The 17399-nt window shown below is 55.3% G+C and overlaps 1 protein-coding gene across 1 annotated transcript in view; it reads right to left on the minus strand.

Moving 5' to 3' along the window:
- LOC116951515 (voltage-dependent calcium channel gamma-5 subunit-like) overlaps positions 1-17118 on the minus strand; it is a 31312-nt gene extending 14194 nt beyond the window's left edge. Inside the window, exons 1-2 of the mRNA XM_032970200.2 lie at positions 16976-17118; positions 94-307 (exon numbers count right to left, since the gene is read on the minus strand). Coding sequence (XP_032826091.2) covers positions 94-289 — 196 coding nt within the window. The 5' untranslated portion in view covers positions 290-307; positions 16976-17118. The remainder of the gene's footprint in view (positions 1-93; positions 308-16975) is intronic.
- Between the last annotated feature and the right edge of the window lie 281 nt (positions 17119-17399).

The raw sequence follows: 17399 nt of genomic DNA on the forward strand, positions 1-17399 counted from the left end.
CACACTGCTCCTCCCGCCACTGCCCCCCACGCGACACTGCCACCCCCAACCACCCCGACCCCGACCCCCACCGCCCGCGCCGAGGAGCGTCACCTGCGAGCGAGCAGACCCTCCAGAGCCCCGAGTGCACGGCCACGTGGAGCCACCGCGTGCGGTTTCCGTGCGAGAAGAGCGTCTCGTGCGAGTAGAGCCAGAAGTCAGTGCTCACGGCCACGCACAGCGCGCACAGCCCCAGCACAGAGAGGCCGCTGCTCAGCAGCGTCAAGGAGCGACGGCCGCAGCGGCCCATCACGGGGCTGGCCCCGGCCTACGTGGGAGGGTGGGTGGAGCGGTGGGACAGCGGTTAGCGCGCAGGGCCACGAAACCAGAGTGGACCGAATGCGGCGGCTCTCTCGCCCGCTTCAGCACGTTGTCTTGCCGTGGTTGTTCCCCCTGATGAAGGTTGCTTGCGTTGCGATCGAAACGTCGTGATTTGTTTCATTTCATTTCTGCCTACCTGACTTTAGTGAAAGAGACGAAGAGCACGGACCGAATATCTTGATTTGAAGCTTTCGTGACGGCAAGAATCCATTTTCGTTTGGTCTGCACCGGTCCCGGGGCCTCCCCCGAGGTCGACTCGGCCTCGGTGCGGTGTGTAAGTTAAACATCGTCACTGCGGGAGACAAAGGCGGCCCGGCGTGGTGTTTTCCGGCCACACCTGCTCGCTGACAGGGCTTGCCGCGACGGTCTGTCGAGGCTATACGGGGGATCTTTGTCTGTGGGGGTCAGGTCACTGGGGGTGAGTGGCACGGGGAGGCACAGAGGGGCCTGACAGTGAATGGTGGGGAGAGATGGGTAGCGGGGAGATGGCATGTCAGACGGTGGGAGAAGATGACAGGGGATGGTGGGAGAGATGAGTTTGAGATCGTGGCGAGAGATGAGTTTGAGATCGTGGCGAGAGATTAATGGAGATGGTGGCGAGAGATGAGTTTGAGATCGTGGCGAGAGAGATTAATGGAGATGGTGGCGAGAGATGAGTTTGAGGTGGGTGTAGAAGTTGACAGCAGACGATGGGAAGCGATGTTGGGTTGGTGTCGTCGTGTAGAAACAGCGCGGCGAGATGGGGGCAGGCGGGCGTGGGTTGGGGCTGGGCGAGCGGGCGGGCTGGCGGTGTTGCGAGAGACGAGGGGACAGACTGGGCCGCATAGGAAGAGATGGAAAGAGGTGGCGGGTGGTGAGCGAGACATGGGCGTAGGTGAGGGCCGCATAGGAAGAGAGGGAAATTGGTGGAGACGCGGGGAGATATGGGGGGGGCGGGGGCGAACTGAGACACGGGGGCGGGGTGGGTGGGGGGAAGTGAAAGGGGAAACGCAGGCACGAGTCTCACACATGGCTCGAACCCTAACCCTATAGCTCACACGTAGCCCTGACCCAAACCCTATAGCTCACACGTAGCCCTGACCCTAACCCTATAGCTCACACATAGCCCTGACCCTAACCCTATAGCTCACACGTAGCCCTGACCCAAACCCTATAGCTCACACATAGCCCTGACCCAAACCCTATAGCTCACACGTAGCCCTGACCCTAACCCTATAGCTCACACATAGCCCTGACCCTAACCCTATAGCTCACACGTAGCCCTGACCCTAACCCTATAGCTCACACATAGCCCTGACCCAAACCCTATAGCTCACACGTAGCCCTGACCCTAACCCTATAGCTCACACGTAGCTCAAACCCTAACCTTATAGCTCACAGCCCTAATCCGAGCTCAGCCCTAACCCCAGCACATAGTCCGAACCCCAAGGCTTAGCCCTAGACCCTAACCCTAAGTGTACGCCCTGTGGCGTAGCCTGGTCGTCACGACCCCGATGCATAGAAATTAAATGAAGGGGGGCGGGATGGAGCGTGGAGGAGCTGTCCAACTCCCCCACACCCCTCCCCCTTTACCCCCCCCCCCCCCCGTCGTCACACCCCTCTCGCTGCTCCTTACCCCCCTCGCTCCGTGCCCAGTGTCACGCAGATCGGACCCGGCGCGCGCGCACGAAAAAATGTAATTCCCGAGTTCCCAAATCTCTTTTGACTTCCGACGGCGACGAATGACACAAGTCATGACGTCACACACGCACACAAACACCACACACCACACACACCACACACACACCACACACACACACCACACACACCACACACAAACACCACACACCACACACACCACACACACACCACACACACACACCACACACACCACACACAAACACCACACACCACACACACCACACACAAACACCACACACCACACACACCACACACACAAACAACACACACCACACACACACACCACACACACCACACACACCACACACACACACCACACACAAACACCACACACCACACACACACACCACACACACCACACACACCACACACACACACACCAGACACACACACCACACACAAACACCACACACCACACCACACACACACACCACAAACACACCACACACACCACACACCACACACACCACACACCACACACACACACCACACACACACACCACACACACACCACACACACACCACACACACCACACACACCACACACACACCACACACACCACACACACACCACACACACCACACACACCACACACACACGACACACACACAACACATACACCACACACCACACACACACCACACACACAACACATACACCACACACACACACCACACACACACACCACACACACACACCACACACACCACAAACACCACACGCACAGAGAGAGAGACAAAGGCAAAGATCCCCTAATAGCCTCAATTGAAATATGGGACAAGTGCTGTTTAGCGAGCTTCTTTCAGAGCCGCGAGAGGGGTGCTGTGGCCAGCAATCTACGCCTGGCCGCCTTTGTCTCCCCGATCGCGACGTTTACTCCACACTGCCACAGGTACTCATTTGAGGCCGAGGCAACCTAGGGGAGGCCCAAGACCGGTTCAGATAATCATCACCGGTGCTGGCCGTGAGCGGGAATCGAACTCGGGTGGCCGGATTCCTTGCGCAGCGTAGCGCTAACCGACGCGCCACCGCTCCCCACACGCACAAACAACCTCAGACACAATCTCAAACTTACACAATCTTACGCACAATCTCACACACAATCTCACGCACAATCTTACACACAATCTCATACACAATCTCATACACAATCTCACACACAATCTCATACACAATCTCACACAATCTCACACACAATCTCACACACAATCTCATACACAATCTCACACACAATCTCATACACAATCTCACACAATCTCACACACAATCTCACACACAACCTCACACACAATCTCACACACAATCTCATACACAATCTCACACACAACCTCACACACATCTCACACACAATCTCACACACAATCTCAGGCACAACCTCACGCACAACCTCACGCACAACCTCACACAATCTCACGCACAATCTCACGCACAACCTCACGCACAACCTCGCACAATCTCACACACAATCTCAGGCACAACCTCACGCACAACCTCACACAATCTCACGCACAACCTCACGCACAACCTCACGCACAACCTCACACAATCTCACGCACAATCTCACACACAATCTCAGGCACAACCTCACGCACAACCTCACGCACAACCTCACACAATCTCACGCACAATCTCACACACAACCTCACACACAACCTCACGCACAATCTCACGCACAATCTCACACACAATCTCACGCACAACCTCACACACAATATCACACACAATCTCGCACACAATCTCACGCACAATCTCACACACACGGCTGGCAACAAGGAGAGATAATTGCAAGGATGTGATGGTTTTGTTTTTAGTCAACGATCTCATCTGCATTGATTCAGCACAAGCAGACTCTGAGTCGGTTTCCACATACAATGTCTCATTAGCAGGCAGGCTTCGTTGCCTATTAGATCTGGGAATTCACTACGATGATTATGACGACGATGATGATGATGATGGCGCCGATGATGACGATGATGCCGATGACGACAACGATGATGTTGACGATGATTATGACGAAGATGATGATGATGACGACGACGATGACGATGATTATGACGACGATGATGATGACGATGATTATGACGATGATGCCGATAACGACGACGACGATGATGATGATGCCGATGACGACGATGATTTTGACGATGATTATGACGAGGATGATGATGATGATGATGAGGGCGACGATCACGACGACGGCGCCACACACGTGGCTATTTATGGCAACCGTCCTAGGGAACCGCATGTGGGTCACCAGCTCCGCACACAAAGACAAAGATCTCCCACGTAGCCTCGAGCACACCGTTGGGGCAAGTGCTGTTGTCGAACGCACCGCTAGGGAGACGGAGAGCACCAGCTCGGGCACTCGTGTAAGGGCTGAGTCCACCTAGGGGAGGTCAAGATCCGGTTCAGGTGTTCGCCACCGAATACGGGTGAACACGCACGCGCACGCGCGCACGCGCCACGAGTGTGTGCGCGCGTGTGTCGCGAGCCGCGCTAATCCCCTTCGATGTGTGTTGGGTTTAAAACAAACAACAACAACCCCGATATCGACATTAATATTCAACGCGCGGTGCTTTTAAAAGAAGGCCATTGTGCGACGCGAGCGTGCGAGGTGCGCGCGCGTATGCGTGATACCGCGTGGGGGGTGACTGTGTGTGTACTGTGTGTGTGTCTGTGTGTGCGACTGTGTGTGTGTGATTGTGTGTGTGTGACTGTGTGTGTGTCTGTGTGTGTGTCTGTGTGTGTGACTGTGTGTGTGTGACTGTGTGTGTCTGTGTGTGTGACTGTGTGTGTGTGTGTCTGTGTGTGTGACTGTGTGTGTGTGTGACTGTCTGGCAAAACAACCCCCTACCTCCTCGCGGTGCCGGATGGGCAACTCTGTCGTGGACAGTGCTGTGGGGGGAGGTCCAATTTTGATTGGCTCCTCCCCTCATGGCATATGTGTCCACCACAGGGGCTAAACGGGGGCTCTGGACGGGTGCGAGGGGCTGGTAACCCCTCCACCTTCAATTAGTTACCACTAAACCACGAGTTAAACTGAAATATGTGACTAATAAGCTTGTGCCGGAGGCCCCGGGGGGCCAGGCATCTATGACGTATCCGGGCCAAACCCCAATTGGCGGAGCCAGAAGATTGAATATCTACCCTCGGGGCTCCTCCCGAAACAACGAAAAGCCACTACGGGTGGCCACGTGGAATGTTCAAACTCTCACTGCGGAGCAGAGGCTGCCACTCCTCTGTCGGGAGCTGGACCGGTACCGCCTGGATCTCTGTGGCATTCAGGAGGTCCGGTGGACCGGCACTGGCTCCTGCCACCATGAGGGGTGGACAGTCCTCTACTCGGGGCAGCAGACTGCCAAACAACAGGGTGTGGCTCTTCTTTTGAACAAAAGAATGAAGGGGGCGTGGGAGCGTGGCGGTGAGGTGAGGGAAGCTGTAAGTCCCAGGCTACTTTGGGCTCGCCATCCCATCAACCGGAGGCGAGGAATGGTGGTCGTGGTTACTTATTCCCCCACCGAAGATGAACATCCGTGGAGGGATGTAGGCAAAGCTGATGAGTCAGATGCCTTCTATGACCTCCTGTCACAGGTGCTGGTTAAAGTGGCCCCTCGGGATAGAGTCATCATGTTGGGTGACTTCAATGCTCGAGTTGGTCATGATGCTGGCACCTGGTCTGGAGTGATTGGAGGGGATGGGCCAGATCAGCTCAATAACAACGGTAGGAGGCTGCTAGATTTTTGTGCAGCCCATGGGCTTGTAATTACCAACACGCTGTTCCGGCATCGGCGCATCCACACAACATCATGAATGCATGCCGAAGAAGTCACCCCCTGTGAGTGGCTGGCTGAGGTGCTATCTGTTGAGGAAGTACTGAAGGCGATCCGGAGTCTGAGACCAGGAAAGGCAGCGGGCAGAGATGATCTCCCAAGCGAAATGCTGAGGGAGGGCGGCGTTTGTGCACAGACTGCCCTATATGACATCATAACAACAGTCTGGACCACTGAACGGGTTCCGCATGATTGGAAGGATGCCCTGGTGGTCCCCCTCTTTAAGAAGGGGGACCGCACAGACTGTAGCAAATACAGGGGCATCTCACTCCTCAGTGTGCCGGGAAAGGTCCTGGTAAGGATTATTCAACATCGCCTTGCCAGGCACGCTGAGGAGAGGCTTGCGGAGCCCCAATGCGGTTTCAGGAAAGGGCGGTCCTGCACAGATGCCATATTTTCTGTCCGTCTGCTACAGCAGAGGTGTAGGGAATTCCAACAAGACCTACATCTCTGCTTTATTGACCTGGTCAAGGCCTATGATACCATCAGTGGGCCTGGGCTCTGGGTTGTTCTTCGTGCTTTTGGAGTACCTGACCCTCTGCTCACGATCATTAAGGACCTTCATGATGGTGAGCGGGCCCGGGTAAAACTACGTGGCCGGGAGTCAGAGCCATTCCCTGTTAACCTTGGGGTGCGACAGGGATGTCCTCTGGCTCCCACATTCTTTAACATCTATTTTGACCACGTAGTTCGTGAAGCCTTCAATAGCTGTACCGGGGGAATCTCCATATGGTACAGATATAATGGGAGGCTGATCGACGCCCGGGTGCGGTCAAGGGATGGCTCCCTATTGCTCAACCACGTTATGTATGCTGATGATTTGGTAATAGCTGCTCATTCAGAGGAGTTGGAGACGCTGCTGCTGAGACTGGAGCGTGCTACTAAGAGGTGGGGCCTTACCATCAGCCCCACCAAAACTAAGCACTTGCCAGGGTATTTTGTGGCTGGCCTGCCTACGATACATCCTGGGTTTAACCAGACTGGATTGTGTGAGGAGCTCACAAATCCTTGAAAGATCTGGGCAAGGTCCCATCGGTAGGCTCCTCCGGCGGGGAAGGCTGCGATGGCTGGGTCATGTAGCCCGCATGCCCAGCCACCGCATGCCGAAACAGCTTTTGTTCGGCCGGATTGAGGGGGCTAGGCGGGCGCGGCACGGGCTAGAGAAGAGATGGAGTGATGTGGTACATGAGGACGTGGAGCTGAGTGGACTTGCCGATGACTGGTACCAGCGGTGTCAAGATCGGCCTCTGTGGAGGAGGCTCGTGAAGGACGCTACTGGGCAGTTGGAGGTAGTCGCCCTCCAACAACAACGGAGGGCGGAGGAGCGACGCTCAGAACAACGAGCGGAGCACCGGGTGGCTAAAGCACAGCAGGTTGGCACAGGAGGGGACACAAGTGGTGCATCAGCCAGTCATCTCAGTCATCTTAGTCAGTCGACCCGTGGCACCTGGGTCTGCCCAGTGACCTCCTGCCAGCGGACGTTCGACACTTCACGTGGCCTCACGATGCACATGGCCTAGCACAAGCGTCGTGGTGACGTCACCGCCACTTAGTGGCGAATGGCGGTTGTTGTTGTTGTGTGTGTGACTGTATGTGTTTGTGTGTGTGACTGTGTGTGTGTCTGTGTGTGTGTGACTGTATGTGTCTGTGTGTGTGACTGTGTGTCTGTGTGTGTCTGTGTGACTGTGTGTCTGTGTGTGTCTGTGTGACTGTGTGTGTGACTGTGTGTGTGTTTGTGTGTGTGACTGTGTGTGTCTGTGTGTGTGACTGTGTGTGTCTGTGTGTGTGACTGTGTGTGTCTGTGTGTGTGACTGTGTGTGTGTGACTGTGTGGGGAGCGATAGTGTAGCGGTTAGCGCGCTGCGCTATGAACCTGGCAACCCGGGTTCGATTCCCGCTCACGGGCAACACCAGTGACGATTATCTGAACCGGTCCCGGGCCTCCCCTAGGTCGACTCAGCCTCAAATGAGTACCTGGTGCGGTATGTAAACATTGCCACTAGGGAGACAAAGGCGGTCGGGCGTGGTGCTGGCCACCCACTCCCTCGTGTACCGTTCCGGCCTTCATAGGTGCTCGCTAACAGCACTTGCCCCTACAGTCTGTTAAGGCTATATGGGGGATCTTTGTGACTGTGTGTGTCCGGCAAAACAACCCTTTACCTCCTCGCGGTGCCGGGTGGGCAACTTTGTAGTGGACGATTGGAATTGGCCCACTCCACCTTCAAAAAATTACCACGAAACTACGACTTAAATATATAACTAATAAGCTTGTGCCGGAGGCCCCGGGGGACAGGCGTCTATGACGTCTCCTGGCCAAACCCCAATTGGCGGAGCCAGGAGATTGAATCTCTACCCTCGGGGCTCCTCCAGAAACAACGAAAAGCCACTTCGTGTGGCCACGTGGAATGTTTGAACGCTCACTGCTGAGGAGAGGCTGCCACTCCTCTGTCGGGAGCTGGACCGGTACCGCCTGGATCTCTGTGGAATTCAGGAGGGGTGGACAGTCCTCTACTCGGGGCAGCAGACTGCCAAACAACAGGTTGTGGCTCTTCTTTTGAACACAATAATGAAGGGGGCATGGGAGCGTGGCGGTGAGGTGTGGGAAGCTGTAAGCCCCAGGCTACTTTGGGCTCACCTTCCCATCAACCGGAGGCGAGGAGTGCAGGCAAAGCCGATGAGTCAGATGCCTTCTATGACCACCTATCACAGGTGCTGGCTAAAGTGGCACCTCGGGATAGAGTCATCATGTTGATGCTGGCATCGGGTCTGGAGTGATTGGAGGGCATGGGCCAGATCAGCTCAATAACAACGGTAGGATGCTGCAAGATTTTTGTGCAGCCCATGGGCTTGTAATAACCAACACGCTGTTCCGGCATCGGCGCATCCACACAACATCATGGATACATGCCGGGTGCAAGCAAGAACATCAGCTGGACTACATAGTGACGGACCAGCGGATGCGAGCCCATGTCCTTGACACCAGGACCTACCGTGGAGCTGATCTGACCTCTGAACATCTACTAGTCATCTGCAAGATGCGCCCGCCATTATTCCACTCCGGTGGTGGGTGTACACCCAGGACCCCATTCCAACCTAAAGTGGCCTGGTCTCAGTTAGCTGATGAAAGTTGCAAGCGAGAATTTCATCATCGCTTGCGGCTGGGGTTGGCATCGTCCCCCACTCATCCTGATGTTGAGGGTAAATGGGCGAGGTTTAGGACTGTGACTCATGCTGCTGCAATGGCTGATTTGGGTACACGGTCCAGACCTCCCCAGAGACCCTGGCTGACAGAGGAGGTGTTCAGGATAGTTGAGAAAAAGCGACAGGCCCACTGTCATCGGCTACAGAATCCTACGTCACAGAATGAGGAGGCTTACCGCAGCCTTCGCTCGGAGGTTCGGAGAGCCGTGAGGCGCTGCAAGGATGGGTGGTGGTCGCTGGTTGCTGAGGAGATGGAGTCTGCCTCAATGGCCCGCGATCACAAATCTCTATTTTACTCCATCAAAAAAGTAACCTGCAGCGCCACACCTATTACCATCATTAGGGGAAAAAACGGTGTTCCAATCTCCGACCCCCAGGAATAGGTTTGCAGATTTGCTGAGCATTTCTGTGAGGTCCTGCGGGAGGGGAAACCCCTCAGCCAGGAAAACATCGTGGCACAAAGTGGGGATGACCCTGCTGAGGCTGCGGTGCCTCAAATATTGGAAGAAGTCACCACCTGTGAGTGGCTGGCTGAGGTGCCATCTGTTGAGGAAGTACTGAAGGCGATCCAGAGTCTGAGACCAGGAAATGCACTGGGCAGAGATGATCTCCCAAGCGAATGCTGAGGGAGGGTGGCATTTGTGCACAGACTGGATTGGAAGAATGCCCTGGTGGTCCCCCTCTTTAAGAAGTGGGACCGCACAGACTGTAACAACTACAGGGGCATCTCACTCCTCAGTGTGCTGGGAAAGGTCCTGGCAAGGATTATTCAACATCGCCTTGCCAGGCACGTTGAGGAGAGGCTTGCGGGGCCCAATGTGGTTTCAGGAAAGGGCGGTCCTGCACCGATGCCATGTTTTCTGTCCGTCTGCTGCAGCAGAGGTGTAGGGAATTCCAACAAGACCTATATCTCTGCTTTATTGACATGGTCAAGGCCTATGATACCATCAGTCAGCCTGGGCTATGGGTTGTTCTTCGTGCTTTTAGAGTCCCTGACCCCCTGCTCATGATCATTAAGGACCTTCATGATGGTGAGCGGGCCCGGGTAAACCTACGTGGCCGGGAGTCAGAGCCATTCCCTGTACACCTTGGGGTGCGACAGGGATGTCCTCTGGCTCCCACATTATTTAACATCTATTTTGACCACGTAGTTCGTGAAGCCTTCAATAGCTGTACCGGGGGAATCTCCATTTGGTACAGATATAATGGGAGGCTGATCGATGCCCGGGTGCGGTCAAGGGATGGCTCTCTATTGCTCAACCATGTTATGTATGCCGATGATGTGGTAATAGCTGCTCATTCAGAGGAGGAGTTGGAGATGCTGTTGCTGAGACTGGAGCGTGCCACTAAGAGATGGGGCCTTACCATCAGACCCACCAAAACTAAGCACCTGCCTGGGTATTTTATACCATCGGACACTCCACTCCCACAACTCCCAATCGGTGATGGGCAATTGTGGAGAGAGTGCAGAGTTTCCCATACCTGGGCAGTGTGCTTATGACCGGTTCCAGTTTAACAGCAGAGGTCTCACTCCGAATCAGTCGAGCAGCAATATCTTTTCATCGTTTGCATAACGCTGTGTGGAAGCTACCTGGTCTGTCGCTCGCACTAAGCTTCAGGTCTTCTCGGCCCCGGTCATTCCCTCCCTTCTCTTCGCTTGCGAAACGTGGACCCCCTTAATGGAACATCTTCGCTGGTTAGAAACATTTAAGCTAGCCTGCCTACGATCCATCCTGGGTTTAACCAGGCTGGATTGTGTGAGGAGCTCACAAATCCTTGAAAGATCTGGGCAAGGTCCCATCGGTGAGCTCCTCCAGCAGGCAAGGCTGCGTTGGCTGGGTCATGTGGCCCGCATGCCCAGCCACCGCATGCCGAAACAGCTTTTGTTCGGCCGGATCGGCTAAACAGGCGCGGCACGGGCTAGAGAAGAGATGGAGTGATGTGGTACAGGAGGACGTGGAGTTGAGTGGACTTGCCGATGACTGGTACCAGCGGTGTCAAGATCGGCCTCTGTGGAGGAGGCTCGTAAAGGACGCTACTGAGCAGTTGGAGGCAGTCGTCCTCCAACAACAACGGAGGGCGGAGGAGCTACGCTCATAACAACGAGCGGCGCGCCGGGTGGCTAAAGCACAGCAGGTTGGCACAGTAGGGGGCACAGGTGGTGCATCAGCCAGTCATCTCAGTCATCTTAGTCAGCGACCCGTGGCACCTAGGTCTGCCCCGTGACCTCCTGCCAGCGGGCGTTCGACACTTCACGTGGCCTCAAGGTGCACATGGCCTGGCACAAGCGTCGTGGTGACGTCACCGCCACTTAGTGGCGAATGGCGGTTGTTTTTGTTGTTGTGTGTGTGTGATTGTGTGTGTGACTGTGTTTGTCTGTGTGCGTGACTGTGTGCGTGACTGTGTGTGTGTGTCTGTGTGTGACTGTGTGTGTGATACTGTGTGTGTGTGCCCCCTATGGGGAGCGGTTAGCGCGCTGCGCTACAAACCTGGCGACCCGGGATTGATTCCCGCTCACGGCCACCACCGGTGACGATTATCTGAAACTGGTTCTGGGCCTCCTCCCCTACGTCGACTCGGCCTCAAATGAGTACCTGGTGCGATGTGTAAACATCACCACTGGGGAGACAAAGGCGGTCGGGCGTGGTGCTGGCCACCCACCCCCTCGTGTGCCGTTCCCGCTTTGTCTGTATCTCTTTTATCTGTGGGGACCGGTGGGGTAGCGGTTGAGCGCGTTGCGCCACGAACTCGGCGAGCCCCCCCCCCCCCCCCCCCACGGTGAGCGATAGGGTGGTTGTGGAAGAGAGGTTTCCGTAACCTGGGCAGTTATGGGCCCCCCTCCTTTCTCCACGGCTTGCGACACCTGGACCCCCCCCCCCCCCCCCCGTAGAAGGAGTATCTGCGCCGACTACACTCAGGCTGACTCTGCCCACGATGCATCCCGTGTTGACACAGGCTGGATTGTGTGAGGAGCTCACAAAGTCCCTGAAAGATCTGGACAAAGTCCCATCGGTGATTTTTTCCGGCAGGCAAGGCTGCGTTGGCTGGGCCATGTAGCCCACATGCCCAGCCACCGCATGCCGAAACATCTTTTGTTCGGCCGGATCGAGAGGGCTAAACGGGCGCGGCACGGGTTAGAGAAGAGATGGAGTGATGTGGTACAGGAGGACGTGGAGCTGAGTGGACTTGCCGATGACTGGTACCAGCGGTGCCCAGATCGGCCTCTGTGGAGGAGGCTCGTGAAGGACGCTACTGGGCAGTTGGAGGCAGTCGCCCTCCAACAACAACGGAGGGCGGAGGAGCGACGCTCACAACAACGAGCGGAGCGCCGGGTGGCTAAAGCATAGCAAGTTGGTACAGTAGGGGGCACAGGTGGTGCATCAGCCAGTCATCTCGATCATCGCAGTCAGTCGACCCGTGGCACCTGGGTCTGTCCCGTGACCTCCTGCCAGCGGGCGTTCGACACTTCACGTGGCCTCAAGGTGCACCTAGCCTGGCACAAGCGTCGTGGTGACGTCACCGCCACTTAGTGGCGAATGGCGGTTGTTGTTGAGTGAGTGTGTGAGTGAGTGAGTGTGCGAGTGACTGTGTGTGAGTGCGTGTGATTAAGTGATTGTTTGTGGGGAATGGTGGTGTAGCGGTAAGCGATGCGCTGGGCTACGAACCCGGCGATCCGAGTTCGATTCTCGCTCAGGGCCACCAATACCAGTGATAATTATCTGAAACCGGTCCTGGGCCTCCCCTAGGTCGACTCGGCCTCAAATGAGTACCTAGTTGCGGTGTGTAAACATCGCCACTGGGGAGACAAAGGCGGTCGGGCGTGGTGCTGGCCACCCACCCCCTTGTGTTCCGTGCCGGCCTTCATCAAAAGCTCGCTAACACCACTTACCCCAACAATCTGTTAAGGCTATGCGGGGGATCTTTGGCTTTGTGTGCGGTGGTGTAGCGGTCAGCGCTACGCTGAGTTACGAACCCGGCGACCCGAGTTCGATTCCCCGCTCACGGCCAACACCCAGTGACGATTCTCTGAACCGGTCCTGGGCATTCCCTAGGTGGACTCAGCCTCAGACGAGTACCTGGTGTCATCCTTCATGAGGTGCTACTCGCTCATAGCACTTGCTCCAACAGTTTGTTCGGGCTATACGGGTGGAATCTTTTTAGTTTTTAAATACGACTTCAAAACGTGTGAGCAGGTAATGCGATTGTACGCTGTCGTGATTGTGAACGGCAGTGCGAGCGTGCGAGGGGATGTGAGTGAGTGAGTGAGTTCCTGTGCGTGATTCATACGTTCGAGTGCGTGAGCGTGTGATCACACCGGTTCGTGACCCTTTGATAATCATGCATGATGAGGCTCAAATCCGGGTGAAAGTGTCCCGGCATTTCAAGGATGTGTGAGCGCATCTCGCTCGCGAACCACCCTGGATCGTAGGCAGGGCCAGGCTGAATGTCTCGAGCCGTAGAGAAGGCAGGGCTCGACGATGGCCGAGAAGATTCGCGGCTTCGTGTGGAGCGAAAGTCGAGGCAGCTTCCACGCAAGCCGATTTAAAGATAACGCCGCTGGACCGATTTTTTCCGAGTGCCGTTAAAACCCGAGCAGGTCGTAAGCGCACTTCCCACCACTCCCCCCGCAACCTCCTCGTTGCTTATGGGGAGTGGCGGAGGGCCCAGTGGTTGACGACACAAAGTACACAGGCACGTGCTCTATTTTTATCGGTGAGGCTGACACGCGGCAGTCTCCAATTCCTACAAAAGCCATCAGCGTACGTCAGTGGTTGAATTGGTGAGGAGTCATCCCTTGACCGCACCCGGTTATTGATCAGCCTCCCGCTGTATCTGTACCAGATGGGAGTTTTCGCTGGCACAGTCAAAGGGAGCTTTTTAAACTACGACGTCAACGAATATTTTCAATATTTGAAGAGGCCAGGGGACATCCCTGTCGCAACCCAAGGCTCGAATAGAAAATGTCTCCGACTGGCGGTCGAGCAGCTTTCACCCGGGCCTGCCCACCATCACGAAGGTCATTCGTGATCGTGAGCAGAGGGTCAGGGCCTCCAAAAGCACGGACAACCCAGAGTCCTGGCCTCATGATAGTATCACAGGCCTTGACCATGTCAATAAAGCAGAGCCGTGGCTTAGAGAGAGAAATAGAGAGAGCTGGGTGCTCCAAGCGGCACCATTCCCCATTGCTGTAAAAGTACACTAAATTTAAAGCATGAAACGGAACAAGCGCGGGGATTATTCCTGGTGGCACCTCCGACGAGCAAGGGTTCGGCCTCTTGCAACGTCGTCCATGAAAGGAAATTGCAAGTGCATCCTACAGACGACAGAGACGCTGATGCTCGGTGGTCGGATCGGCTCCTCGTTGCGCGGACACGAGGCCCGCAAACCACCGATTCGGCGCCACGATGAGCTCAGCAGCTCCCAACGCGTCGCGTAGACCGAAGCGTGGGGGCGGGGGGGGGGGTCCCCTTGAAGCGGCTGATGGAGCGGGTCGTGTTGGGCGGTTGCATGCCCACAAATCTCTGCAGCCTCCTCCTCTTTCTCCTCCTTCTCCTCCCCCTCTTTCTCCTCCTTCTCCTTTTCCTCCTCCTTCTGCTCCTCCTCATCCTCCTTCTCCTCCTCCTTCTCCTCCTTCTCCTCCTCCTTCTCCTCCTCCTTCTCCTCCTCCTTCTCCTCCTTCTCCTCCTCCTTCTCCTCCCGTGATTATTGAGCCGATCTGGCGGAGGCCTTCCCACTCCACTTCACCGCGTGATCATCTAATCTCGATGGGACCCCTCTTTTTTTTCACAATATCCGAAATGATGAAAAATAAGAATATTAGGTGTCACCCTCGCTGGCAATAAAACAGGAATGCGTTAAGATGTTCAAACACCAAAACAGGCATCAAGTCTGCATTAAGCATACATACTTTGTGGCAAACCCATGCCCTGATGATATTACTCGTTGTCTTTGAAACTGATTGGTCTACACAAGAGACGGCCTTTTCCATGGCCTCGTCTCACTACCAGTGTTAGACCAGAGGACGCCTTACAAAAGGTATTTGGTGTTCGAACATCAGTTTTAATGACAGAAATGGTAAAAAAAAACCTCTTCTTATTTTTCATGACGTTATCTGGAATGGCTTCTCACACACGCGCACGCACGCGCACGCACCAATACCATCTCCACGCCCGGCCGCCTTTGTCTCCCTCGTGGCGATGTTTGCACATTGAAACAGGTAGTCATTTGATGCTGAGTCGACCTAGGGGAGGCCCAGGACCGGTTTAGATAATCGTCACTAGTGTTGGTGGGCGTGAGCGGGAATCGAACTCGGGTCGTCAGGTTCATAGCGCGGAGCGCTAACCGCTACACTACCGCTCCCCATAATACACAACAACAACCGCCATTCGCCACTAAGTGGCGGTGACGTCACCACGACGCTTGTGCCAGGCCAGGTGCACCTTGAGGCCACGTGAAGTGTCGAACGCCCGCTGGCAGGAGGTCACGGGGCAGACCCAAGTGCCACGGGTCGACTAACTAAGATGACTGAGATGACGGGCTGATGCACCACCTGTGCCCCCTACTCTGCCCCCTACACACACACCCACACATAGACACACACAGACACACACACACCCACACACAGACACACACTCACACAGACACACACTCTCACTCAGACACACACACACCCACACATAACACACACTCTCACTCACACAGACACACACACACACCCACACACAGACACACACTCTCACTCACACAGACACACACACACACCCACACATAGACACACACTCTCACTCACACGGACATTCATTCAATGAACGGAAAGAATGATGGGTGTTTCGGCTGACAGACCTTTTCGGTCGATATCGGGGTTTTTTTCCCCATGGGTATAAGTGCAACAAAACGATCAGGCGAACCGGCTTCCTCCTCTTGACGCTCATTGGCGAGCCGGAGCCAATTACATTATTGCCAAAGCGGCCTCACAATGGGTATTGTACCTGGTGCGATGTGTTAGCATCGTCACTGGGGAGACAAAGGCGGCCGGGCATGGTGGTTGCCAGCCACCCCTTCGTGTGCCGTGCCGGAATTCATAGGTGCTCGCTAACAGCACCTGCCCCTACAGTCTGCTACAGGCTACACGGGGGGGGGGGGTCTTTGTCTTTGTGATGATGGGTAAGCGTGTAAGACTCAATTGTGGCACTTTCTTCACGATCATCCTCATCAATACTGTTACCATCAATAGCATAAGCGTCATCATGACTCCCATTAATATAATTACAGGCATCATCATCACTTTCCCTGGGATCATCGTAGATTACATCGTTATTATCATCATCACTGGCATCACAATCACCACCGTCATTGTTTATATCAAGATCATCATCATTTACACGATTATTGTCGACATCATCGCTGTCTTCCATACCATCATTGTCATCAGCATCATCATCATCATCACTACCACCATCACTTCTGTTAAAATGATCACAATCATCGCTGATATTATTCGTCAAGCATCATCATCATCATCATCACTGCCATCATGGTTATTGTTGTAATCAGCATCACTTCCGGCGAGTTCATCACGATCATCGTATCTGTTGATGATAATCACCACCACCACCAGCACCATCATCATCAGCAGCACCGCCGCTGCGCTCGTGAATGATCACGGCCCTGCTCGCGTCAAAATCAGTCCCCTGACGCCTGGGGCAGCACCACGTGGACACGTGTCAGTGAGTGACCACACGGAATCACCTGCCGGGTTACCTCACCTGTCAGAGCCCCCCCCCGCTTCACCCCAACCCCCAGACCCCACCCCTCCCCTCCAGTCCCTCCACTCCTCACCACCTCCCCAGCAAAGATTAAGGAAGAAGGGGGCGAGAAGGGGGGGGGGGGGTGACGGGACTCACCCGGTGGTGTCAGCTCACCAGTGCCACCTCTTCCTCCCAGCGCTCTCTCCAAACCTCCTCCTCCTCCTCCTCGCGTCTCCTCTTCCAGCCGCTGTTGGCCGCGTCCGACCACGCGTGTCCTCACGCCTTGTCCTCACGCCTTGTCCCCACGCGTGTCTCACGCCTTGTCCCCACGCGCGTCTCACGAGTGTCTCACGAGTGTCTCACGCCTTGTCCCCACGCCTTGTCCCCACGAGTGTCTCACGCCTTGTCCCCACGCCTTGTTCTCACGCGTGTCTCACGCCTTGTCCCCACGCCTTGTCCCCACGCCTTGTCCCCACGCGTGTCTCATGCCTTGTCCCCACGCCTTGTTCTCACGGCGTGTCCCACTTGCGTCCTCCCGCGAGTCGCAGAGAATTGAGCTGAAGCTGTGGCGCAGGGAGGC

The sequence above is a fragment of the Petromyzon marinus genome, chromosome 43 (genome assembly GCF_048934315.1).
Source record: "Petromyzon marinus isolate PM22_M1 ecotype Great Lakes invasive population chromosome 43, UKy_Petmar_22M1.pri1.0, whole genome shotgun sequence".
Taxonomy (NCBI): Eukaryota; Metazoa; Chordata; class Hyperoartia; order Petromyzontiformes; family Petromyzontidae; genus Petromyzon; species Petromyzon marinus.